This window comes from Anabrus simplex, chromosome 7 (assembly GCF_040414725.1).
Source record: "Anabrus simplex isolate iqAnaSimp1 chromosome 7, ASM4041472v1, whole genome shotgun sequence".
Lineage (NCBI taxonomy): Eukaryota > Metazoa > Arthropoda > Insecta > Orthoptera > Tettigoniidae > Anabrus > Anabrus simplex.
In genome coordinates this window covers 341,840,909-341,868,131 of record NC_090271.1, presented here as the reverse complement: position 1 = coordinate 341,868,131, position 27,223 = coordinate 341,840,909, and the positions used below count along the sequence as shown (strand labels likewise).

Sequence of the window (27,223 nt, the reverse complement as noted above, 5' to 3'; positions counted from 1 at the left end):
AACAAAGAAATTCCATCAGCCAGACATGGACTGTGTATGTGAATTTTGTGGTAGGAGCTGTGAACGTTATCATGCCATGATTTGTACTTGTCGGCGCGAATCGATGATAACCTTCTGCAGAGATGACTAATGCTGTGTATTAATATCTTTTGGCCATTGGCTACAATAAAATATATATTTATTATTAAATACTTGTAGGGGCTGGTTGTTGGTTCCTTGAAAAGCATAAAGCAAGGGTCTCTCTTCTCTGCTACTTAAGGAATTACTTCATATAATTTTTGTATGATTTTCTTATTCCTAAACGTGCAACGCTGCTTTTAAAGTAGAGTGTAACCATTATTTTTAATGCTTATAAGACATCGTTAGGCCTACACCACTTATACAAAATTATTGGATGCAACAAACAGGAAAGATTTTAAAATAAAAGGAGCGACAGAGTGCAGTGTACTGGTCAGAATGTCATCCATGATCTACTGTAGTTGTCCAACACAGCAGGAATGGTAGCTCCCTGTGATCTGTATCGGTACTGACAGTCAACCCTAGAATCATAAAGTCCCTCCAGTGTAACACGAATCATAAACTTTCGTCTGTCAGGCTACCAAAAAGAAGAGCACTTTAATAAGCATAAACCCAACATTTTACACAAAATACAGAATATTATACTTAAAACTACCACACGAAGTGATGACAATACACTCTGGTCAGCATTTCTTCAATAGGCACATTCAATGCACTGTTTTGCCTGGTGTTCAAGATAAGTGCCTTTGGCATGTCTTACAAAAGAATTGGGTCATTCTTCATTTCTTTGATGGACAAAACGCACAAATTTTTCTTTCTTCAGCAGTACCTGATTGAGGCTCTTCAGGAATGCCATCTTTTCTAAGAATTTCAGCAATGGTCCTCTTCAGGCTGCGCCTCAAATTTGGCGTCTGAAGTCTCTCTTCCAGCTTTGGAGCCATTAGCATTTTGGATATATGCTTTGCAAACTCTTGCCTTGAAAGTGGCTTTTGGCCTTTTTGAACCATCTTATGCACATAAATAATGTATCCATTGGCAAGTGATGTATTAATCATACTATAAAAGATACACATTGGCCATCTTCTTGTTTTTCTTGAAGAGGACATCAATGTTGACATTTCATCGAAAGTGTCCACGGCACCTTAGTCCCATTGTAGTCTTCCGCCATATCTGGTTTCCCACTGCCTGCTATTGTTCCTACTTCATGGCATGTAGAAAGGAGGATTACATTCTTGTTTGGTTTTCCTTTATAGGATACCATTGTTTTTATACCATCATAAAACATGGAGGACCCAAGCTTTCTTCCTTTGACTGTTTTCATCTCTGGCGGTATCTGTGGCTTGTCTTTTCTCATTGTTCCAATGATTGTCAGGTTATGGTCGCAATCAGTCAGTCGAATTGAGGTGAACCAATTGTCGGTCGTAATATTTCTGTTTGATCCATGTATTGGCCGGGTAATTTCATTCATGAAATACATTATCACTAATGTCTCCTGAAGAGAGTGGTTTTCTGTCTAATTCAGAAAGAATTGCCGCTATCAATTCATCATCGTGCGCTAGATTTTCCATTTCAGTATCCTATTAAGCTTACGTATTACGTACAAAAAACATTACTGTAATAAACCAAATATTCACACTATTTACAGCTATGTATAAATCACGAATACTTTCACAAATCATAAACTTTTGTCTCTCAGACGACTGTCATATCGCTGCGAACAAACAACTGGACATTTATGCTTGAAACCAAGGTCAGCACTGATTGTTGATAGCTGGGGAAGAATAGATGGAGGGGGAAGGCACAGTTCATTAGCGTCTGGAAAATACAGGGGTGCGTAGTCTGGGAGACGAAACTTTGTTATTCTAGGGTTAATGTGGTTATCTCATTGGACTTTCTCTCCATGGTCTCTATTGGATATAATAATCAGCTGTGTCGGCAACAACACAGTTATTGTAGCAGGTGATCTAAATGTACCAAAGTATAACCGAGACATAGTGCAAATGACGGAAACCATTACCTACGAATGGGAAATAAGTTAATCTGGGAAGGACAGCTGAATTAGGATGTGATGGCACAAACTGGAGAAAAGAATATTCTAGACGTGATGCTGATAAAGCCAAATGAGCTCCACGAGGAAACCAAAGTGTTGGATGGTAGAAGTGATTATGAAGTTTTTAGCCATAGTTAAAACTGTGTCTGGAAGGAAGGTTGTAAATGTAGGGCTATTAACCTGTTCTCCGCTAAGGATGATAAATTTATTTTATTACATGTAATAAATATCATTTTTGGTCCGTATTGATGATATTTGATTGAAATAATAACATTAAGTTATTTATTAGACCACCTAATCAATACAAAATCGTCTTGGATGATTTACATAAATTTGTTAGCTAATAGTGGTACATGTTTCGCCTTCCCTGAAGGCATCATCAGCCGTAGTCTTAGCCTTAAATTAAAAATAGGCGTCTAAATAACATGTAGTAATGAAATGAATTTTAAAATCTTGAAGAGATTTGAAGTAAAATATGGTTCATGTTTGTGGGTTACTGTAGTCACGTCCTAGTTCGTGAACCATGGGCAACGGCTGAGTGGCCTAGTAAGTGGTCCTGAGAGTCGGGATACCAGTTGCTATGGAATGGGAGTGGGCATCTCGGACATATTCTGAGTCGTGGCCCTCCTTGTGCTCAGGCGGCTAGGACTACACAATTCACCGGTGGTCCATAACCCGTTAGAGGAGAGATCCTCACTTGGACTATGTGCAAGTAGGGCAGCATCCTGCTTCATGAATTTACCGAGCTCAGAACACTTTAAGCAAGCCTCGGACCTATGGGAGTAATGGAGTCCCACTCCCATTTGACAGGCGAGGGACTCCTTGGAAACAACTTGGCGAACGAAATGGAATTCGATGGGGAGCTATCAATATTAATGGGGCTTATGGAAGAAAGAAGGTAGAACTTGCTGAGTCAGCAAAGAGGATGCATCTGGATGTGCTAGGAGTAAGTGATATTCGGGTAAGGGGAGATAAGGAGGAAGAGATAGGAGATTATAAAGTGTACTTGACAGGTGTTAGAAAGGGAAGGGCAGAGTCTGGGGTAGGGCTCTTTATTAGGAATACCATTGCACGCAACATAGTTTCCGTTAGGCACGTAAGTGAGCGAATGATGTGGGTAGATTTGTCAGTGGGAGGAATTAGGACAAGAATTGTGTCCGTGTATTCACCATGTGAGGGTGCAGATGAGGATGAAGTTGACAAGTTTTATGAAGCATTGAGTGACATCGTGGTCAGGGTGAACAGCAAGGATAGAATAGTGCTAATGGGCGATTTCAATGCGAGAGTTGGGAATAGAACTGAAGGATACGAAAGGGTGATTGGTAAATGTGGGGAAGATATGGAAGCTAATGGGAATGGGAAGCGTTTGCTGGACTTCTGTGCTAGTATGGGTTTAGCTGTTACGAATACATTCTTCAAGCATAAGGCTATTCACCGCTACACATGGGAGGCTAGGGGTACCAGATCCATAATAGACTATATCTTAACAGACTTTGAATTCAGGAAATCTTTTAGGAATGTACGAGTTTTTCGGGGATTTTTCGATGATACAGACCATTATCTGATCTGTAGTGAACTAAGTATCTCTAGGCCTAGGGTAGAGAAAGTGAAATCTGTCTGCAAACGAATAAGGGTAGAAAATCTCCAGGACGAGGAAATTAGACAGAAGTACATGGATATGATTAGTGAGAAGTTTCAAACAGTAGACAGTAAGCAGGTTCAGGATATAGAAAGTGAATGGGTGGCATACAGGGATGCTGTAGTAGAAACAGCAAGGGAATGCCTAGGTACAAGTGTGTGTAAAGATGGGAAAAGGCGAACATCTTGGTGGAATGATGAAGTGAGAGCAGCCTGTAAACGTAAAAAGAAGGCTTATCAGAAATGGCTCCAAACAAGGGCCGAGGCAGACAGGGATTTGTACGTAGATGAAAGAAACAGAGCGAAACAAATAGTTCTTGAATCCAAAAAGAAGTCGTGGGAAGATTTTGGTAATAACCTGGAAAGGCTAGGTCAAGCAGCAGGGAAACCTTTCTGGACAGTAATAAAGAATCTTAGGAAGGGAGGGAAAAAGGAAATGAACAGTGTTTTGAGTAATTCAGGTGAACTCATAACAGATCCCAGGGAATCACTGGAGAGGTGGAGGGAATATTTTGAACATCTTCTCAATGTAAAAGGAAATCATCATGGTGGTGTTGCAAACAGTCAAGCTCATGGGGAGGAGGATAATGATGTTGGTGAAATTATGCTTGAGGAAGTGGAAAGGATAGTAAATAAACTCCATTGTCATAAGGCAGCAGGAATAGATGAAATTAGACCTGAAATGGTGAAGTATAGTGGGAAGGCAGGGATGAAATGGCTTCATAGAGTAGTCAAATTAGCGTGGAGTGTTGGTAAGGTACCTTCAGATTGGACAAAAGCAGTAATTGCACCTATCTATAAGCAAGGGAACAGGAAGGATTGCAACAACTATCGAGGTATCTCATTGATTAGTATACCAGGCAAAGTATTCACAGGCATCTTGGAAGGGAGGGTGCGATCAGTCGTTGAGAGGAAGTTGGATGAAAACCAGTGTGGTTTCAGACCACAGAGAGGCTGTCAGGATCAGATTTTCAGTATGCGCCAGGTAATTGAAAAATGCTACGAGAGGAATAGGCAGTTGTGTTTATGTTTCGTAGATCTAGAGAAAGCATATGACAGGGTACCGAGGGAAAAGATGTTCGCTATACTGGGGGACTATGGAATTAAAGGTAGATTATTAAAATCAATCAAAGGCATTTATGTTGACAATTGGGCTTCAGTGAGAATTGATGGTAGAATGAGTTCTTGGTTCAGGGTACTTACAGGAGTTAGACAAGGCTGTAATCTTTCACCTTTGCTGTTTGTAGTTTACATGGATCATATGCTGAAAGGTATAAAATGGCAGGGAGGGATTCAGTTAGGTGGAAATGTAGTAAGCAGCCTGGCCTATGCTGACGACTTGGTCTTAATGGCAGACTGTGCCGAAAGCCTGCAGTCTAACATCTTGGAACTTGAAAATAGGTGCAATGAGTATGGTATGAAAATTAGCCTCTCGAAGACTAAATTGATGTCAGTAGGTAAGAAATCCAACAGAATTGAATGTCAGATTGGTGATACAAAGCTAGAACAGGTCGATAATTTCAAGTATTTAGGTTGTGTGTTTTCCCAGGATGGTAATATAGTAAGTGAGATTGAATCAAGGTGTAGTAAAGCTAATGCAGTGAGCTCGCAGTTGCGATCAGCAGTATTCTGTAAGAAGGAAGTCAGCTCCCAGACGAAACTATCTTTACATCGGTCTGTTTTCAGACCAACTTTGCTTTATGGGAGCGAAAGCTGGGTGGACTCAGGATATCTTATTCATAAGTTAGAAGTAACAGACATGAAAGTAGCAAGAATGATTGCTGGTACAAACAGGTGGGAACAATGGCAGGAGGGAACTCGGAATGAGGAGATAAAGGCTAATTTAGGAATGAACTCGATGGATGAAGCTGTACGCATAAACCGGCTTCGGTGGTGGGGTCATGTGAGGCGAATGGAGGAGGATAGGTTACCTAGGAGAATAATGGACTCTGTTATGGAGGGTAAGAGAAGTAGAGGGAGACCAAGACGACGATGGTTAGACTCTGTTTCTAACGATTTAAAGATAAGAGGTATAGAACTAAATGAGGCCACAACACTAGTTGCAAATCGAGGATTGTGGCGACTTTTAGTAAATTCTCAGAGGCTTGCAGACTGAACGCTGAAAGGCATAACAGTCTATAATGATAATGTATGTATGTATGTATGTAACATTAAAAATAACAATGATGGTTTGAAAATACAATGTGATGAGATACAATAGTGGAAGTATTAACAAAATTAACATTAGAAGGCTGCTAAAATAAGTACAATGGATAAAACAACAGATTGTTATACAACAAGTAGTAAGATTGCATAAAGGTAAAGTTGATAGTCTGGCGGTTATAATTAGATGATGGCGAAAAATCTTATATAATCAAAGTAAAGAAGAGAGAATAAAAGTCAAAGTTAGTCGAGAGATCCGAAGTTAATCATGATCTTGAAGATAAAAGACGAAAGTCAGATGCATATGGCGAAGTTGTAGAACACGTTGAGGATATGAAGTTGGTGAATAGAAGTTGAACAGTTTCAAATAGGATCACTATGGACCATCTCAAAATTTTGAAGTGATGTTCAAATGTTGCAAATTGTGAGCTTGCAGATATTCAAGTTGAAAAAGCATATAAAAGTGGAATCTGTAAATGGAAGCAAGAAACGTAGAGTTAATTGTGTGAAAAGATATTTGAAAAATATGAAGTAGAATCGTATGCACTTACCATTTGACGGTGACAAAGATAGCTTGCAATATTATGAGTTAGAAGTATTTGCAACAGTAGACTTCTTGCTACGTGTGTTATAACTGTAGTTTTGTGCTGGAGGGGGATCTGTTTGCGTTGATGTAACTATTGGAGGGGGGCTGCTATTGGTGGGAGGGAAGGAAGAGAGTGTATTACTGCGCGTGTTGTAACGGTGTAAGGCTATTGGAGGGAGCGATGTTACGGTGGGTGTGGCTATGGGTTTATTGGTTGTATTTGAATTAGAGGTACTAGCGGCGGGGGGAAGGGAGGGGGGTATATTAGCTGTAGGGGAGGTGGGAACTCTAATTGATGTGAGGTTGAAGATTTTTAAGAATTTGTTGGTGAGGGAAGTTGATTCTCGTAATAAAATAAGAATCTGTTCATACAAGGGGCTTTTTTTTATCAATAGTGTCATTTAGATTTTTATCTTTATTAAAATGTTGGTCGAGGAAAATAAATAAGTTTTCATATTCTGTCATGAGTTTGCTTTTATCGACTCTTTTTAGGATATGGAGGTCTTGTTCTATTGTGGTGAATTTATGCCCGGTGTCCCTCATATGGTTGGCCATTGCGGAGAATTTGTTGCGTCTTTGGGCATAGCCATAGCCACACCCACCGTAACATCGCTCCCTCCAATAGCCTTACACCGTTACAACACGCGCAGTAATACACTCTCTTCCTTCCCTCCCACCAATAGCAGCCCCCCTCCAATAGTTACATCAACGCAAACAGATCCCCCTCCAGCACAAAACTACAGTTATAACACACGTAGCAAGAAGTCTACTGTTGCAAATACTTCTAACTCATAATATTGCAAGCTATCTTTGTCACCGTCAAATGGTAAGTGCATACGATTCTACTTCAATATTTTTCAAATATCTTTTCACACAATTAACTCTACGTTTCTTGCTTCCATTTACAGATTCCACTTTTATATGCTTTTTCAACTTGAATATCTGCAAGCTCACAATTTGCAACATTTGAACATCACTTCAAAATTTTGAGATGGTCCATAGTGATCCTATTTGAAACTGTTCTTCAACTTCTATTCACCAACTTCATATCCTCAACGTGTTCTACAACTTCGCCATATGCATCTGACTTTCGTCTTTTATCTTCAAGATCATGATTAACTTCGGATCTCTCGACTAACTTTGACTTTTATTCTCTCTTCTTTACTTTGATTATATAAGATTTTTCGCCATCATCTAATTATAACCGCCAGACTATCAACTTTACCTTTATGCAATCTTACTACTTGTTGTATAACAATCTGTTGTTTTATCCATTGTACTTATTTTAGCAGCCTTCTAATGTTAATTTTGTTAATACTTCCACTATTGTATCTCATCACATTGTATTTTCAAACCATCATTGTTATTTTTAATGTTATTTTACTTCAAATCTCTTCAAGATTTTAAAATTCATTTCATTACTACATGTTATTTAGACGCCTATTTTTAATTTAAGGCTAAGACTATGGCTGATGATGCCTTCAGGGAAGGCGAAACATGTACCACTATTAGCTAACAAATTTATGTAAATCATCCAAGACGATTTTGTATTGATTAGGTGGTCTAATAAATAACTTAATGTTATTATTTCAATGATAAATTTATTGTCGAGCAGAAAATGCGTACCGTACATTATGAACGTAGATTTATCAAAACTTATTTTGATCAAACATGTCTTGTATTTTACTGAATGTTTTGGAAAAATACTTGAAATACTAATAAAATGTATTTGTATCTTTACTACATCTTGAGTTTAGAATGGTATGCCTCAATAAAAATATCAAAGAATTCATATACAAGATGATTTGTGTGTGTCTGAGTGATATATATATAGTCCTCAAATTGAATAGTAAATTCTCCATACAAGTCATACACGTCTATGCTCCAACCAGTACTTCTGACAAAGAGGAAGTGGAACAGCTGTATAAAGATATCACCAAAGCAAAAAATACTGAAAAGACAACTGTGTATCATTGGAGAATTCAATGCAAAAGTGGGTCAAAGGGAAATCAGAGACCCAGAGAACATTAGTACACATGGACTAGGCAATCAAGACGAAAGAGGTGAAAGATTGCTTGAATATCTCACAGCCGAAAATCTCTATTGCATGAATACTTTCTTTAAAAAAACCCATCCAACTAAAATGGAGTTGGAAGAGCCATGATGGACAAACCAAGAATGAGATAGATTTTATCTTGACCAACAAGAAGAAATATTGTACAAATGTTACTGTTCTCTACAGATTTGATACAGGAAGCGACCATAGGCTAGTTCAAGCAACCTTCACATTTGACCTCAAACTTGAATGGTCCGAAATTACAAGGGTGCACACTTTTCCAAGAGTAGAGAACATAGAAAAACATCAGTCATCATTTCAACAAGCTCTTACCAAAAAACTTAACCAGATAGAAGATTTGAAATACTTGGACGTGAGTGAAATTAATAAGAAAATTACAGTCAGTATTCAAAATGCAGCAAAGAAGATTCCATTGAAGAAAACTAATAAGAGGAGTTGACTTTCACTTAATACTATACAGCTCATTCAGAACAGGAAGACAATGGACAGGGATACAGCAGAATACAAAAATCTTAACAAGACCATTCACAAGGAAATAAGGAAAGATCTAAGGAAATTTAATAATATGATCATGCAGACTGCAAGCTGTATACATCAACCATTAATAAACCACCTAGTGATGAACAACTAGTCCAGAATTATACACATGAAGTAACACCGGAAGTAACCACTGCTGAGATTGAAAATGCACTTAAACTACTAAGGAATAAAAAAATCCCCTGGGGAGGATAAAATAACAAATGAAATGCTGAATTAGGTGGAAGAGATCTGCTAGAAGCCATGAGAATACTCCTCAACAAGGGTATTAACTATGGAAGAACACCAGAAAATTGGAAAAATGCTGAATTGACACTTCTCTTCAAGAAAGGTGATGGAAAATTTAGAGAACTATCGTCCTGTGAGTTTATCACACCTTTACAAGCTCCTGACTAAAACTGTAACCAACCGCCTCACAAGAAAACTTGATTTTTATCAACCTGCCAAGCAAGCAGGATTTTGTGAAGGTTTCTCAACTGTTGAACACATCCAGACTATTCGTCGTCTTGAAAAAAAACCACTAAGTACAACATCAAGATTCATCTGGTCTTCATTAATTATAAAAAAGCTTTTCACTCAGTGGAGATTTGGGCAATCATGAAGGCACTTCAAAGTGCCATGATAAACTCAAGGTATATAAAGCTCCTGGAAAACATTTATGATCAAGCAATAATGGTAGTTAGAGTGGACGAAGACCTCATGACCAATAAAATCCCAGTTGGCAAAGGAGTTCGACAAGGTGACACAGTCTCTCCAAAGCTGTTTACCCTTGCCTTGGAAGATGTATTCAAAACTCTTCATTAAGATAATAAAGGAATAAAAATCAACGGGTTATACTTGAACCACCTGCATTTTGCCGTTGACATTGTGCTCATAAGTGAAGATCTAGATGAGCTAGAAAGCATGATCCAAGAATTAAAAACTGCCTCTGCTAAGATTGGTTTGGAAATGAACATTAATAAAAATACTAAGCCCAGACAGTCAACCACTTAAAATAGGAAACCAATATATTGAAGCTGTCGATGAGTACATCTATCTTGGACACAAGATAAAACTTGGAATAGACAACCAACGTGCAGAAATTCCTCGCAGAATAAGTATGAGTTGGATAGCATTCCGAAAACTAAGATTCATCCTCACCAACAAGGATGTTCCAATTAACCTGAAGACAAGGTTTATAATACGTGCGTGCTGCCAGTTACTACTTATGATCTGGAAACGACTTTGATGAAGGAAAGTGCTCGCAAGCTTCAGCGAACACGAGCCACGGAGCGACAGATGCTAGGGATCAGCCTTAGGGATAAGATCCGTTCAGAGGACATTAGGAGAACGAATGTAACAGACATCCTAGAGAGAGTAGCAAAACTAAAATGGCTATGGGTAGGACACGTAGCTCGACAAAACTACAACAGGTGGACCTCTAGGATTGTTCACTGGAAACCATGGGAACACAAGAGAGGCTTTGGAAGACCCCTGAAATGGTTCGATGACATAAAACTGTTGGCTGGAACACGCTGGTTCCAAGTGGCTCAAGACCGAAGACGATGGAAGCATATGGAAGAGGCCTATATCCAGCAGTGGATTGAAATAGGCTAGAAAAGAAGAAAGATGATGTCTCAAAATAGAAGTTGAAGGACGGGAACATCTTTCCTAACACCTGTTTTCTGACACAACACACATCGCTGGCTAGCTTTTTTTGCCTGTGGATGGAATCTTGAAGATGAAATGTCTCTTTGAGCCTATCACCAAAGCTGAGATCAATATCACTGTCAGGCCGATGACTTTAGATGTTAGGCCCCTTTAAGCAAGGATCACCGTCATTGTCTAGTACATGTAAATTCGTTGTAATTTCTGCGCCAATAACACTCGCTAAACATCGCAAACTGCTAGACTCGTCTTGACTTGTTGAAGCCATAGTTACGAGTGATAGTGTTGACATAAATATTCAAGGCATATTATTTGTATAATATCATAAGCTATTTATAGGTCTTCACCTTTATTAAAAGATAAGCAAATGCATCAGCTAGCATCTGCCTGCACTCAAGATTTGTTGAAAGATAAGAATTTCATTTTGGTCTGTATTGAACTGAGATTACAATTATATTAATATATTATGGTTCCACCTATTCGATAAATTAACACTTACTAATGGAGGTTACATCACAATTCGATCAAAAATGGTACCGGTTTCAACCCCAGATGTGGGGTCATCAGCCGAGCGTTCAAAAGGTACAAGATAAAAGCAATGCACAGATGAATAACAAGTAACGTAGAAGATATAAAGATTTTTTCCAAAATGAAAGTTTGTGTGGAGCTATATAACACTTGGGTATAAAGCACTAGGTTTTAAATGTTTTTAAAATCTTTATGTGAAGATGAATAAATAGCTCGATGTTAAATCTTATAATCATAATTTTAATATATCAAGATGCAAATAGCTAGTTGTCTTGTTATGCAGAAAAGTTGAAATTAAACACCATTGTGAAGAGAAATAAGTAAAACAGATACAAGCCCAATTATGATTATAATTGTAATACACCTTTTTTTTACCCAGATATTTCAAACTTTATCATACATTGTCAGAATTTTCTTAATTGGGACTGTAGAAAAAGGATTACCTTTACCAACCATGTTTTTTCTTCTCCTTTTAGATAGCATTTTAATACTAATTTAACAATGTTACATGTGAATATGAGAAGGAAAAAATGATTGATTTGAAATGGAAGAATAAAAAGCTCAAAAACTTGATGAATATGCCGGTCGTCTTTCATACTTTCAGTATCGAAAATAAATGAACCAAAGGAGTTCTGTACTGAGGAAGATAATTTAAGACCTGATTGCAAGAACCAGATAATGACCACTTTTTGGGAAGAGGAGTTTGTCAGTGGAAACAGAAACAATAGGAACAGCAAGGTGCTTGTTTAATGCCTGAACAAACTTCCTCAACAAGAAGGACATATCTAAGGGCACAAAGCTAGCCGTTTACAAATCTGCCTCTGTACTCACATTGACCTATGGCTGCGAATCCAAGGCGCCAACAGAATACCAATAGCAGAATCCAGTCGGCAGAGGTGAGATACCTCCGGCAAGTAGTGGACAAAACCAGAAGAGACAGGATCCGAGAGTGGAAGGAAAGAAGGCTCGAGGAAGACCACGGAAGTCATTGGTGGGGTATTAGAAAAGTACTGCAGGAGAGGGGACTCTCTGTACGAGAGGCCGTTGCCATTACCGGAGATAGGAGTAGATAGAGATCTCTCACATCCTCGACACCTCATGGTACGTTAGGTATAGGTAAAACCGTAGAACAACATGTACCAAGCATATCACTAGAGGCTTTAAATGATTATTTCGCACGGCCAAGAATAGCCTCTACCACCTTCCCTAAAAGTTCACTACCCTTGTTTCAACAGCATTCTGTGCATGAGCAATTCTGTTTTAGAAGTATCACTTCGATGAAGTTAAAGGTGTGATATACTCTATTACATCTAATGCCACAGGTAATGATGACATTCCTATATCGCTGATTAAATATATCTTGGGAGCTGTTCTGCCAATACTAACACATATATTCAGGGGTAGAAGAAAATAGAAATAATTCAGTAGCCAGCCCCTTTTCATCAGGAGCCAGCACATTTTTCACAAATATACATCATGAACACCACAGGTTAGACTAGGATAAAGCTACGTATTATTTTTGAAATGTGACCTTAAGTAGTATAGTCTCCTTTCATATAAGAATGTAAATTTATATTTTAAGATATACTAACCCAAATAATCACCAGTCACCTTCAAGGGCAGCATCTTTTAACATTACACTACATGTGCCTGTTTGATTTCCCACCAGTAACATTCAACATGCTTAACAATGCAAACAAACCTTCACAAACCTTCAAAATCAGTGTAGGGTCTGTTTTTTTTTTTTAAGCATTCATTTTCTTGACGCACCTCGCTAAAAGTGCACATTCAGGATTTTTCATGAAACTTTCAGCCTCCTGCCGGCCCCACGGTGTAGTGGTAGCGTGCCTGCCTCTTACCCGGAGGCCCCGGGTTCGATTTCCGGCCAGGTTACGGATTTTGACCTGGATCTGAGGGCTGGTTTGAGGTCCACTCAGCCTACATGATTACAGTTGAGGAGCTATCTGACGGTGAGATGGCGACCCCGGTCAAGAAAACCAAGGATAACGGCCGAGAGGATTCGTCGTGCTAACCGCATGACACCTCATAATCTCCAGGCCTCCGGGCTGAGCAGCGGTCGCTTGGTAGGCCAAGGCACTTTAAGGCTGCTACGCCAATTTTTCAGCCTCCTAACATTTCGAATGAGGATAGAATTTTTCGTTTGTTTTAAACATTTCCAGTTTAAATGGTCCTGAAAATCCGGATACACCTTTAGAATGTTTGTCGGCAATACTACGAAAGTTAATGCATAATTTACACTTCGCAATTCCTTCTTCATAGCACAGCCACGGTAGTCATTCAAGCTACGATTCTCTGCATTGTGTATCATTCTCATACTTCTCTGAATCAGTAACATTCAGCTTGCTTAACAATGTAACCAAACCTTCAATATCAGTGTAGGGTCTGTTATTTTTTGCAATATAATAAGATGCCATGAACAATGCATTCATATGCTGTAACATTAGCATTCATTTTCTTTACGCACTTCGCTGAAAGTGCTGAAATTTCCGTTTGCCTGAAAATTGAAATTTCGGCGTATTTTTTATGTTTGACCTATCATTGTCTTGAACACCATAAATTTCACGCTGGTCATTGTCGTCCTGATCTCTACAGTCGGCACTTCCATCAAGTGTTTTCTCACATTCACGCCCTTTTGTATCACTTTGTGTTACATTTACGGGCCCTACTTATGAAGAAATCTGAAAGAAGACACTGTTACTCACATCAGTCAATTTGTGCGGTTTTGTTCGTTTCATTTTGCCGATATTCTCAAGTATAGCATAGAAACGTAAAATACACCAGCGGTAAATGGCTTCCGAGTTCGCGAGCTTCGATGTCTGATGCTCCGTTGCAAATTTTCCGTAAACGCACAGGAATAAACACAACCGTATTTATAAAGTGCAAACCGTTCAATACCAAGATGCTGTAATTAAATTAAAAGTATAAATATTGTTCGGTGAAAATACAAGAATTGATAAACACGTCATTCCATATGTTCTAAATGCAAAGAATGAATTCCACGGGAATTTATCAGCACTGCTTAGGCGGCAATAGTTGAGGAACGGCTAGTCACGGGAAGGATGGCGGTAATGTAGTGTTTGTGGAATTATTTCACTTAGTAGTTCTCTGCATTTCTCCACAACTCTGGTCTGATCTTTGTACTCGGCTACCGATAGCTGATCATCTGTAATGGAACTCGATGTCCACATGTAAGGATACTTGTTGGACGAGTTACACCGATATCTCCCATGACCGCGCAGAACTGAAACGTCCAGTTCCAAGGTACGAAGACCAATTACAGAATTCAAGACTGCCAGAAGCACAGAAAATGTTTATTGCACATATTAAAATATATGAGGTACAGAAAACAACGTGAAACACCACACGCCTTGTTACTTTGTAAAGCGGTGGGAACGTACATGTAAGGGAACTCCGGATTTCATAAAATAAATTTTCAAAACCGAATTTGAAAATTTAGGCGCCAGGTAAAAATTTTCAGGCGCCATGGCGACTGGGCGCCCGGTATTTTTCGACCCCTGCATATATTTAACTACTGCCTGACAAACAGAGTGTTCCCAGATGTTTGGAAAGATGCACTAATTTAGACCCATCCTGAAGAGCTCCAAGTTAGATTCTCCTTCAGATTATCATCCAGTATCCATCCTACCACCCCTGTCCAAGGTACTTGAACGCCTAGTTCACACACAAGTTACTGAATACCTTACCAAGCATTCCCTCCTCAATCCCTTCCAATCAGGCTTCAGGAAAGGACATAGCACTGTGACAGCTTTACTACGAGTGACAGATGATATTAGACGTGCAATGGACCAACGGGACGTGACTGTACTGACATTATTAGACCTCAGTAGTGCCTTTGAACTGTCAACCCTCAGATACTACTGCACAAACTTCGAGAACTAAATTTTAATAGTGTGTCGCTTCGGTTCTTTTCCTCTTACCTTGAAAATCGCCGGCAACGTGTGACAGTGGGAAATGTGACTTCAGGGTAGTAAAGTAAGACCCTCGGTGTCCCTCAGGGGTCAGTCCTGGGACCACTGTTATTTATCATCCAAATTAATGATATATCGAAAGCTCTTAAATTCTGCAAAGTGCAAGTGTACGCAGATGATGTACAAATTTACTGTCATTCAAAACCGAGTGATAGTGATACTGCAATTACTAAAATAAATTCCGACCTAAAACATCTTAGTGACTATGCAAATGAAAACAGTTTACTAATAAACCTGAATAAAACTCAAGTTATTATTGTTGGTACCAGTAAAAACCTATATTCCCTTAAGCAACGGGACATCTCTCCAATAATTTTAAACAATGATATCATACCCTACTCTACTTCAGTGACTAACTTAGGAATTATTATGACTGAGACCCTAAATTGGACTCAACAGGTGATAAGCACATGTTAAAGTACACAAATGCTTTTATCCTCTGAAGCGATTCTGCAATACATTCTCAGTTCGACTTAAAGTACAACTAATTCACTCTCTTATACTACCTATACTTGACTATTGTGACACTGTGTTGACTGAAATTACCTGCGACAGAAACAAGAAACTCGACCAGAGCCTCAATAGCTGCGTAAGATATGTATTTAATCTGCGATGTGATGCTCACATATCACCATATTATAAGGAATTGTCGTGGCTTTGAGTGCACCAGCGCCGTGAATTTCACATGTTATCACTTCTGCACAAAATACTTTCCACTAATACTCCCAACTATCTTTCTTCACCTTTTTCTTACCTCTCTTCATATCATGACCACAATACGAGATCTGGCTCCTCTTTTACCGTACCTGTAAACCGCACTGCTGCTTACAACCGCTCCTTTATAATCTCTGCGTCCAGGGCATGGAATTTGCTACCTGCGAACATTAGGGACAATCCCTCTCATCGCAAGTTTAAAGTGGCGTGCCGCGAGTATTTGTTGAGTAGATCCTGCTGACTTGCTGGATAATTGTTGAGTGAATGAATGAATGAATGAATGAATGGGATGAATGAACGGATTATTGCAGTGTATTTTACTTTTTGTATTTTAAAATTAAGGATTCTTTTGTTGTCATTTTTAATATTATTACTATTGTTTTTGCTATTAATATTATTTGTTTTATTTGTATTTGTAAGTACTCTATAAGTTATGTACATGTATACTCGTCTAGTGGTTAAGTGTAAGTTTTTTTTTTTTTTTTTTTTTTTTTTTTTTTGCTAGGGGCTTTACGTCGCACCGACACAGATAGGTCTTATGGCGACGATGGGATAGGAAAGGCCTAGGAGTTGGAAGGAAGCGGCCGTGGCCTTAATTAAGGTACAGCCCCAGCATTTGCCTGGTGTGAAAATGGGAAACCACGGAAAACCATTTTCAGGGCTGCCGATAGTGGGATTCGAACCTACTATCTCCCGGATGCAAGCTCACAGCCGCGCGCCTCTACGCGCACGGCCAACTCGCCCGGTGTTAAGTGTAAGAGAGGGCCTTGAGCCCTAACTTCGCCACCAATAAAGGCATTATCTATCTATCTATCTATCTATCTATCTTTCTAAGAGGACCGGATTAAGTTTGTCAGTTACATATGTTGGATAACATTGCAATTTTCCAAAGTTCTTATTTTTGGCACTAGATAGTAGGCCCAGCAAAAGATTTTTTCATTTTGAATGCAAGACACAGCTAATAACACACTACCCAGCATGATTTTTGCGGAAAAGCATTTGATACGTGATTTAACTAAATAAGGTTCCTGATTTCAAAAATGTCATTGGTTCTATTGTATCACATCTAGTCTTCATGTTATTTGCCATTTACTCTCTGAAAATGTGTCATTGCGGCACAGTGCTGCTTTGTGATAACAGCGAATCGGCTGTTTGTGGATTCCTACAACAAGAGCTTAAAGGCTGTACTACTTCATAACGGAAACATTCTATCTTCGATTCCTGTGGCACATTCGGTTTCACTAAAAGAAAATTACAATATATCACAATGCAAACTGTTTTAGATAAAATCAAATATCATGAGCACCGGTGGGATGTTTGTACTGACTTGAAGGTGTGTGGTATTGTATTAGGACAACAAGCAGGTTACACTAAATTCCCTTGTTATTTATATGAATGGGACAGCAGAGATAGGGACAAACAGTGGTCTACACCTTCCTGGCCCAAGAGACAAGTTTTGACACCTGGTGTGAAAAATGTTGCAAACAAATGCTTCATTAGTTGACCTACAAAAAATATTTTGCCACTGCTACATATCAAACTGGGAATCATGAAGCAGTTCGTTAAGGCCTTGGACAAAAGTAGCCCCTTTTTCAAGTACATTGTAACCAAATTTCCACAATTATCTGATGCGAAAGTCAAGAAAGGCATTTTTAATGGACCACAAATTAGAAAGCTTCCGAAAGACAGAAACTTTGAACAGATGATGAAAGTCGTGGAACTTGATGCATGGAATTCAATAAGAGACGTCATAATAAAATTCCTAGGGAATTTAAAGGATGAACTGTACGAAACAACAGTGAAAACGACGTTGGGTGATATGAAGGAGTTGTGCAGAATGAGTCTGAAACTGCACTCCCTTCATTCTCATATTGATCAATTTCCGGAAAATCTTGAGGCTGTTAATGAAGAGATGGGAGAGAGGTTCCATCAGGACATCAAGGAGGCAGAGAAAGAAGATACCAGAAGAGGCGGGATACTGAATAAAAGTTACATTTTTGCTTGTAAATCACGTTTAATTGTCAAAATAAAATGCTTTCATTGCCTTAGAGTTGTTTGTGTTTTTGTGTAAATCAGTATTATATTACAATATATGCTAAATATTTCATTGTAATTTTATACTCAATAATTATTTATTGTATATAATAATTCAAGACAATATTCAACTATTTCAAAAATATATAATACAAAGAAATATAAATATTTCCAAAATTATCAACATTTTTCAGTACTTTTTAAATGCAATATTCAGGCCTATCGTTTATTTTGATATACCAATTGCGAGAAAGCGCAACGGATTCGTGTTCAGCGACCCAAAATTAGTTAGGATCACCTATCACACCTCTTGCCGCAAGAAAAAAGTTTGAAAATGCTGGGTTGTGTAATCGAAATTATCCATTTCTTGCACTGAGTCTTGTGAAAGATAGCAGGGAGGCAAGGGGGAGCTGTTCTTGGGTCTACTCCAGATATTGATATAGAGCTAAGGCAACGTTCTAACTTGTGTTGATATGTTACTTTTTTCGGTATACTTTTATGAAATGGTTTTGTTACAAACTAATATACAGTATATTTCGATCTTTGTGTTTGTATTAGGCGTTATGTACGTGGTGGTCCACCATTTCAGGAAGGAGAAAGAAGTTTCGATAATCTTGTTTATACCTTACAGTTCTTATTTTTAAAGTGTGTAGGTTTTTTTTGTTACATATTTCATCTTTTATTGTAGGGATCAATTAGTGTTTTACCTTTTAAAAGTAATTAAAGAACAAGACGAAAAATGGCAAAGAAATGTGAGAAAAAGAACATTTTACATGGTGAGGCATATGTTTCAACATCTGGGAAATATATTCCAGCAAAAGCTGTAGCCCTGGATTGCCCATGTAAGAGAATGCATGTAAGAGTTCTCAAAAGTAAAAGCGAACATTCCAGAAGCATTCCATAATATGAACGATAGAGATTTGGATTGAATGAAGAAGAAACAGACAGAGATGTGCCATATATTGATTGAAATAGGAGGGAAATACTGTTCTAAATTACTTTCATGATGTTCCATTACTGTGGTTGTAAGCAGGAATTTGCAGTATTTGGATTTTATTTAAAAAATATGTTAAGTGCAAAAAACAGATATATCAAACATTTTCTTTAAATATTATTGATACTTCTGCATAAGCTGTTAGTCCAAAAACCTGTAAAATGGCACTTCCCTGCTGTTTTTCATAGTTTTAATGAGTCAAATGCCCTAGAAAGTTTTTCTTGTTTTTTCTTAAAACTTTAATTTTGGTCATTATCTGGTTCTTGCATCTTCAATTATAGTTTCAGATGCAAAAATAAAAATGTATTTAGCTCAAAGTGCAGAAGTTATAAAGCCTCAAAATATGGGTAAGATGTTCTGTACACAGCAGTTACAAATATACCAGTGTTCAAGGTGTTAAAGAGAACAGAGAAATAAAGGTTTTAAAAAGGAGATGAATGTTGGAAAGCAATTGAGCTGTGGAAGTAAAGAGAAATTGGAGGAGCTTATTAGCAAAAAAAAAAAAAAAAAAAAAAAAAAGGCAGCTAAGGATAACATGATGGCAGCATAATTTGCAGTAATATGAATTTTAGTGAAACATGGTGTGCTCTTTAAGGCAGAAACTGGTTCCAGGAATGAAATGAAAATAGAGTATGGCTTTTAGTGTCAGAGGGCAAGTTTGGCTTGTCAGGTACAGGTCTTTTGAATTGACACCCATGACACAAAAACCCAGCTCCCATGCCAGCAGAATTAACCAGTTATGGTTAAAATTCCCGTCCCGGTCGGAAATCGAACCCGGGACCCCTGTGACCAAAGGCCAGCATGCTAACCATTTACCCAGACGTTCCAGGAATCATAAATGGCCAAAGGGAATGTATGGGAGAATTTACAGAAGGCAGAAATGTTTAGTCGGCAATATGTTAAGATAGCTCTGGACAATAACGATAATATTTTGGTTTAGGAGAGTATTATTATTATTATTATTATTATTATTATTATTATTATTATTATTAATGTTGTTGTTGTTGTTGTTGTTCTTTGTTTCGGAAACATCTAGAATATACAGTTAAAATTACACTCGGAAATATTACACATATTTGGACCAAAACTTTGCTACATCAGGTGCATTCTCTGTATGTTGAAAGAGTTTGTCTCTACAGCAGGATGGGCATAGCAGACATTCAAGCAGTGTGTGATCTTCCCTACATTCAAACTTGATCTTGCTAAGGTCATTTCGCATCTGCCCACACTTGATCTCAAACTGTTCAAGGATTTCCATGTTCAGTTCTCGTTGTAACAAGGTGGTAAGCATTCAGCTACTGCTATCTGTCCAGGGATGTTGGGAGACCTTGTTTTCCATAGTTGTAATCTTGCTTTTTCAGCTGATCAGATTGGTTCCCAAGATGTTCTTAAACTATTCCTGGACTTCAGTCTCTGAACTAGGGGTACACGGCCATGAACTCTCCTTGTTTGCAGTCACTTCTCTCTATCCCTGCAGGTTGATAGAGTTTGTTAATCAGGGTAGACTTTAAACAGCCTGTCGTCCACGTCCGCCTTCTAATTTCTTTAATAATCTGAAGCTTTTTATCAAAATCTGACTGATTTTGAAGTACAGAAAGATGTCTGTTGGAAGAAGTGGCATGAATAATATTAATTATTAAATCTATATTAGAGGGTTTCCTGTAGATGCTAAAGGTGTGGATATTATGAGAGTGCTCAATAGTTAAATAAATAAAAAATTAATTTGAAATTGCTTTTGGTTTCAAAAGGAAACTGCAAGGAGTGGAAGGAGTTTAGTAAGTTGAGGTAGTTTCTCAAATTGATGGTTGGTACCTTTTTACAAGCAGATTATATCAACATAATGGAAAAAAGTGAACAGTATCCTTAATTACAGGTTTTGCTGACGAAACAAAATTTCTCTCAGAATTGTCCATTGCAGCTCAAAAAGTTACGTTAGTACAGTTTAAAAGGTCACATAACTCCGCTTTTTCCTGGGAAAGTGTCTGGGAGGTATAAGTGATATCCCAGCAGGAGAGACAGTTTGGGAGAGTAGAACATTTGTGAAGAGGTTCTTAACATAAACTACATATAACATGTAATTTTAAATGTTTTAGTTACTGGACAATTTGTTATTTTAATAGAATTCATTGACATGCCTAATATTTTAATAGTTTGATTGTTGTTAAATATGAGGTGATGATAGGTTAAGTCCAAGAAATGTTTAGTAGTTTTTGTGGGCCGCTGAAGAACAGAACGTGTAAAGTTCTTGAAACGTGCAGCGTTTAGTGATTGAAATAAATAAACAGTTAACAAATTTTCATAGTATTGACAAGGCTGATTTCAATATAAATAACAGTGATTTTCATTAGTAAATAGATTGAACCCAGTACGAACCAAAACAAATCTGTGGCTTGGTTCTAAAAGGGCCAATGTCAAGAATCTTAGTTTTGAGTTATAAGCTTCTGAATATTTCCTGCCATTTTCTGACAAATATTAACAATTTATTTGTTGGCTATTTGTTGCTATCATTATTGTAAATTAACTTAACTAAGGCTTATTTTTAAATACTAAATTTCTAGAATTTTCAAATTCAAAATTAAAGGACTTAAGAGGACATTGGCCCTTTTTAATATCATGAACTCTTTTATTATTTGACATTGGCCCTTTGGACTTCTGGGTCAGATACACTAAATACCAAGAAACAGGTAATTTTAAGATAAATATTTCCGTATATTCATTAATTAAATAATTTTATTCATTCATCAATAATTTAATAACTGATAGCAAATGTTACATCTTCCAGAAATCACATTTTGTCACCATAAAATTTCATAATTTAATTATGAAAACACGGTTTAATCTCAAAATCAGGGGGAGAACTGTTTATTCACATTTCTTAATATCAAAAAAATAATTTGCACATACACTACGGCTGATACTGTAAAAGAAGAAACAAAAACATGTATCACTCGTTTCCATCATCATCACCATCCTGATCCTCCCCCTCATAAAATATCAGTTCATCTCTTTCATCTGACTCTGTATTGGCTCTCAGGTGACTGATGAACTGCATGTAGAATGGACGACTGCTTATGTTGATGTATGGAAGGAGATCCTTTAAGTCTTTTAATTTCTTTTCTGGAATGGGAATGATGGCATCAGAAATAGGTGTGAGTTCTGGCATCGACAAACGTCGAGTTTTCTTTCTGTTTAGATCTATCATCTTGAATGATTCTTCAGAGGAGTAACTATGTTTGTAGGAAATGATTCCTGGCATATCTGAGTGATACTTCATCCACTTTATCTTGTTTCAAACGACAGGATTCCCTTCTGTGTTAATTTTCTTGTGCAGATAATGACTTCTCATCAAGTCTTTAAAGCTGTAGAAATCCTTTTGCTCCAGCTCTATTGCAGTTATGGGTGGCTTTCGGGGAACCATGCGTATTAATTTGGCCCAGTCTCTTGGCAGTTCCACTTCAACAGTTGTTGTTTTCTTTGTCTTCTCAATGGCTGCGTGAATAGAATCAGCTTCCAAGTGAGTATGTCCAACTTCAAGAAACTTGTGGTTGATTTCCAAACGTCTTCCCTGAATCGTAAATTCTTCCACTACTCTCAGAAACATGATTGCAACAAAAATATTTTTATTTTTTCCAGTACACGAATCACTATACAGGTGTACCTCCACAATTTCGTCAGGCAGTTTCAGCAAATAATCATATAGACAAGAAGCTATTTCTTGGCCACCTCTTCCTGCAACTGTTTCATTCCAAATGTAACACACTGGTGAACATTCTTTAAGTTCTTTTACATAGATCGTCAAGTTGAAGGTCCAAAGTTGTCTTTTGTAAAATGCCACACCACAACGTAGAAAAGGTGTGGGTAGACATTTCTGCAAATCAAAGGCCAGGGTTACAACTTTGGAATTCTGCTCAGCTTTCTTTTTATCACTTTCTTTCTGATCATAAGCAGCCAGGGCTAAATCCAAATGTTGCTGTCGTTCCGTTTCAACCTTACAACGTTGAGCATCATCAGTACAATTCTTGAGTAACATGACGTATTTGTCACATTTTGCACACGTGTCAGTCTTCGGTTTGTGAAAGCTAAGATTAAAACAGGTCACGAAAACTCTCCGATAACATGCTTCACTTCTTGGCTTCACACCTTTGTTTGGCAGAATTCTTGATAGAGCCAGTATATTGCTGAAATACTCAAGTCTGGAGATAAATATTTCTTAGAAGAATGAGATTGTGAATAATGACTTTCGTAGGAAGGAAACATGTTAATATGTTCCTTTATTAAATCAATGTCATCGGAAGGAACTTTCGGGTGATTTGAATGTTTACCACGTCCATTCTTCAGAACACACTCCTCCTTCAGAGCTCCGTCTTTTCTCCAAAATTACTCTTACCTTCTTTTGTGTTAAACAAAATGTATTAAGGAACATATTCTGACATACTTCTAGCTTAGTCTGCAAGGAAGCCATGTAAAGAAAGTAACTTTCTGGAATATTTTCGTCTGCTTGCAGTTCCTTCAGGTTTATTCCTTAAACGCTCTACATGTTTCTTTTCCTCATGCACATGATTAGCTATGTACTGATTTTGAGCTTCTGGGGACAATTTGTAATATTCCATGAACATTTTTTCTCTCTCATTGTCACTTACTTTTTCTCCGCAATTTTTCCTGCAGTTGCACGACGATTTCATAACCTTAGCAGTTATAACTTTTCCTTTCGATGTCACATATTGCTTTCCTTGAGTTTTCAGTTCTTTCCTCTGATTTTTTCCCCATAATTTTTGGTTTCACTTTCTTTTTCTGGACGAATCTTGTGGATCACATTTCTTCCTCGCCCTTCCACTGAACTTTGTTGTTTCATTGCCAGGCTGCTGTTGAATTTGATCAATTTCTTCAGTCCTTGAAGATATTTTAGCTATCCTTCGTACAGCTTTATTCCCTCCGTCACTGCTTTCGTCACTACTTTCCCCATCACTTGGAACATACTCATCAGAATCTTCAAATATTATATCTTCATCAGAACTTGAAATCACGTCTGGCAATAATGATGAACATGCATTTCCTTCTCTACTCGTACTGTGAAAACCTTGAAGAAAATAACAATGAAATCAATTAATAGGCCGTTCACAATATTTTAGATCGGTATTAAGTAGAGATACCAGTCAATTTATGGGTTTGGGCTGGAAAAATGAGGTATAAAATAACAGTTTAGTAAACTTACCTTCAAGGCAGAGTGACGACTTGTGCGCTAATATTTCAGGTGGAGTTGGTTCCTCATGCTCTTCCTTGTCGCACATTGGGCCATTTGTCGAGTAGGATTCTGATAAACAATGTGTAATATGCCCTAGAAGTTATAAAGTAAATAATGTTATGATAATACGCTAAGAAAAATATCCCTCATGAAAACAGGACACTTGTATTCGATTATTATTAGCGTTATTAATGTATTCGTACCTTCAAAACAAGATGATGACTTAAGTCCTGATTTAACTGGTACATTTTGTTGTCCAGACTCCTCACAGACTACATTTATGACATCTGACCGATCATGTTTTGGTATATCGTTTGTAGCTTGCTCTAAAGTAAAGAACAAATAATAGTAAGAAACCGGACTACAAATATGTAATCAAAATAAACCTAATTACTGTATCATACATGAAAAACAAGCTATTTGTGGTTATTATAATGAACAGATTTACTTACCACTAATGTCAAAGCCTGTCTTCTGGCACAAAGATACCATTATCCGGCCTCTGTGAAACATTATGTCTGTGCCTACCAAGACTCTCTACTGTAGATTCCTCATTGACAATGCACTAAAATGTTCCGGGAATTGTTAAAGGAACAACGCTTATTATTGTGTATTCCCGCCAGATTTAAGACCAATGTCACAGCACTGTTTCAATTGTTGAAACAATCTGTCAGCAATAAAGGCCAATGTCGACATTGGCCCTTCTTGAAACAAATGTAAAATAATGCTAATTTATGCTAATGGGAATCTTGCTAAAACACTTTGGGGCTTACATCTTTAAACGCCAGTATCCTCTCATCCTATGTGACTCAGACATTGGCCGTTTTAGAACCAAGCCACAGAAATTTGAACCATAGTGGTTAAGTTAATAAATTCAAAGTTGGAGCGTTCTCACTTCTTTTTCCTTCAAACAATTTTATTAAAATGTTTTCAAATTCTTCAAAGAAAGAACAAATATTTTTCCATATTTTTGCCTCAGGTCGCACTCCACTTCTGCAGTCAGAATGGCGTCCTTCTGTTTCATGATGCCAAATCATAATTTCTTGCCATCGCTGTCAAAGGAACTTGGCTGTTCCTTTTAACATCGCTAATGTAGCCACTACAAAAGTAGTCCACCGTAACTCACAGCATATCTTGTAACACTGGAACAAAACAAGCAGTGCTTGAAGCCTAGCCCACTGCTCTCACTGGTGAATGGACGAATGAAGAGCAACTAGCATGACTGTGATTGTTGTTTGCTGATAACAGTGATTTCCAATGGCTGCATCATTTTATTGCAGTTCCAGGCATCACTAAAGGAGTGCCTTCATTTCGAACTGAGATTACAAGAAAACTGAAGATAAATAATATCTAAAGCAAGTTGAGAAAAAAAAGTATCTTATCGTAAATTTTTGTTACAGTGGGCTGTGCGGTCATAATTTATGTGCAATATGTTCTTTAAAAGCAGACTTTTCCTTATACCGAGGTTTGTTAGAAGGGCATTTAAATAGCTTTGTGCTCATGGTGATTTGGCCGTGACTTACGAAAATCTTCGTTAAAATGGGCTTCTGCTGTATCATGCAGAAGTTACTCTCTGTATTGCCAATTAAGTAACATTTGGTTCAAATTCTGAGCTATCAAGCATTTTAAACTTTGTGAATTTTAGATGTATAAATATGAATTCATAATTTAATCAGAAGTATGTGTTTCATGTTGGCAGCATTAAGAAGAAAGTCAAGAAAGGATCTGGTTCAAAGACTCTTCCCTCTAGCAATTCCCCATCACGTGCCATAGAGAGTCCCACCATGGGGCGGCGGTTACCAGCGGACCCAGCTGAAGCAATTGGTACTGCTGTAGTGAAATACAACTACCAAGCTCAGCAGGCGGACGAGTTGTCCTTGGTGAAAGGAACGCGCATCTTAATACTGGAGAAAAGCAACGATGGGTGGTGGCGTGGACAAAGTGGCACCAGTGCCGGTTGGTTTCCCAGTAACTATACACAGGAAGAGGGGGATGCCGATGATACACTACATACTTATGCCATGGCAGAAAATGTTTTGGACATTGTGGTTGCACTTTATTCTTTCACATCCAATAATGATCAGGAGCTATCATTCGAGAAGGGTGACCGTTTAGAAATCTTGGATCGACCTCCATCGGATCCCGAATGGTATAAAGCACGTAATGGTCAAGGACAAATTGGGCTGGTACCACGAAACTACCTTCAGGTTAGTGGTTCAATTTTATTATTTTGTGTTTCTGATCATCCCTTTCCCATCCTAGTATGAACAGCCTCATTTGCAAGTAACTTTTTCTTAGTATCTGATTTTCTTCTCTTACAGCAGATTTCCTTACAATCAATTTGAATATTACTAATGTAATACCTCAAGGCTTCGGACATTCCTAATTATTATTAGTTACCTATTGTCAAATCAAATGTTATATAGAAAGACAGGAACACATTCACAGTGACAGTTCAAGTCATATGGGGGAGACTCGACTAAGGGCCGGTTCTACCACCTACCGGTAAAGTAGCACGTAACTTGCCCTCCTTGTAAAAGGATATTTCCGTTCTACCACTTCGAGGGTCCGCTATGACTTTCTAGCAAATTTCTAGCGACAAAGAACAATTATGTATTGAATAGGTGGAAAACAAAAGACTTCACCTGCCGGGCAAGTTTTGAGAGCTGAACATTATTAACTGTATTTCTGGTGACATACAGCTTAAATTAGTTTAGCTTAGCTAGGTATGTTGATAAAAGCATGATACCGTAACAGTAATCGGCACTGTATTGCATGATTTTGAACGTTAATGGTTCCCTTGAGTTTCACCGGTCACACCAGTCTCTTGCAATGACAGCTTCGGGGACACAGACTATAGTCAGTGTCCTTCCCCGGTCCACAATGTCTATCTTTACAATGTCCACACAGTGGGTTCGTGGTCTTTCCACCATCCGTTTCCCTGCCACATGTCGCTCCAAGTTAACATATGCTGTCCTTGTTGGC

The 27,223-nt window shown here is 38.0% G+C and overlaps 1 protein-coding gene across 2 annotated transcripts in view; it reads left to right on the top strand.

Moving 5' to 3' along the window:
- dock (SH2/SH3 adaptor protein dock) overlaps positions 1-27,223 on the top strand; it is a 104,391-nt gene that overhangs the window by 19,465 nt on the left and 57,703 nt on the right. For both annotated transcript variants that reach the window (XM_067151822.2, XM_067151823.2), the window contains exon 4: positions 25,938-26,445. In XM_067151822.2, the coding sequence (XP_067007923.1) occupies positions 25,938-26,445 (508 nt within the window). The remainder of the gene's footprint in view (positions 1-25,937; positions 26,446-27,223) is intronic.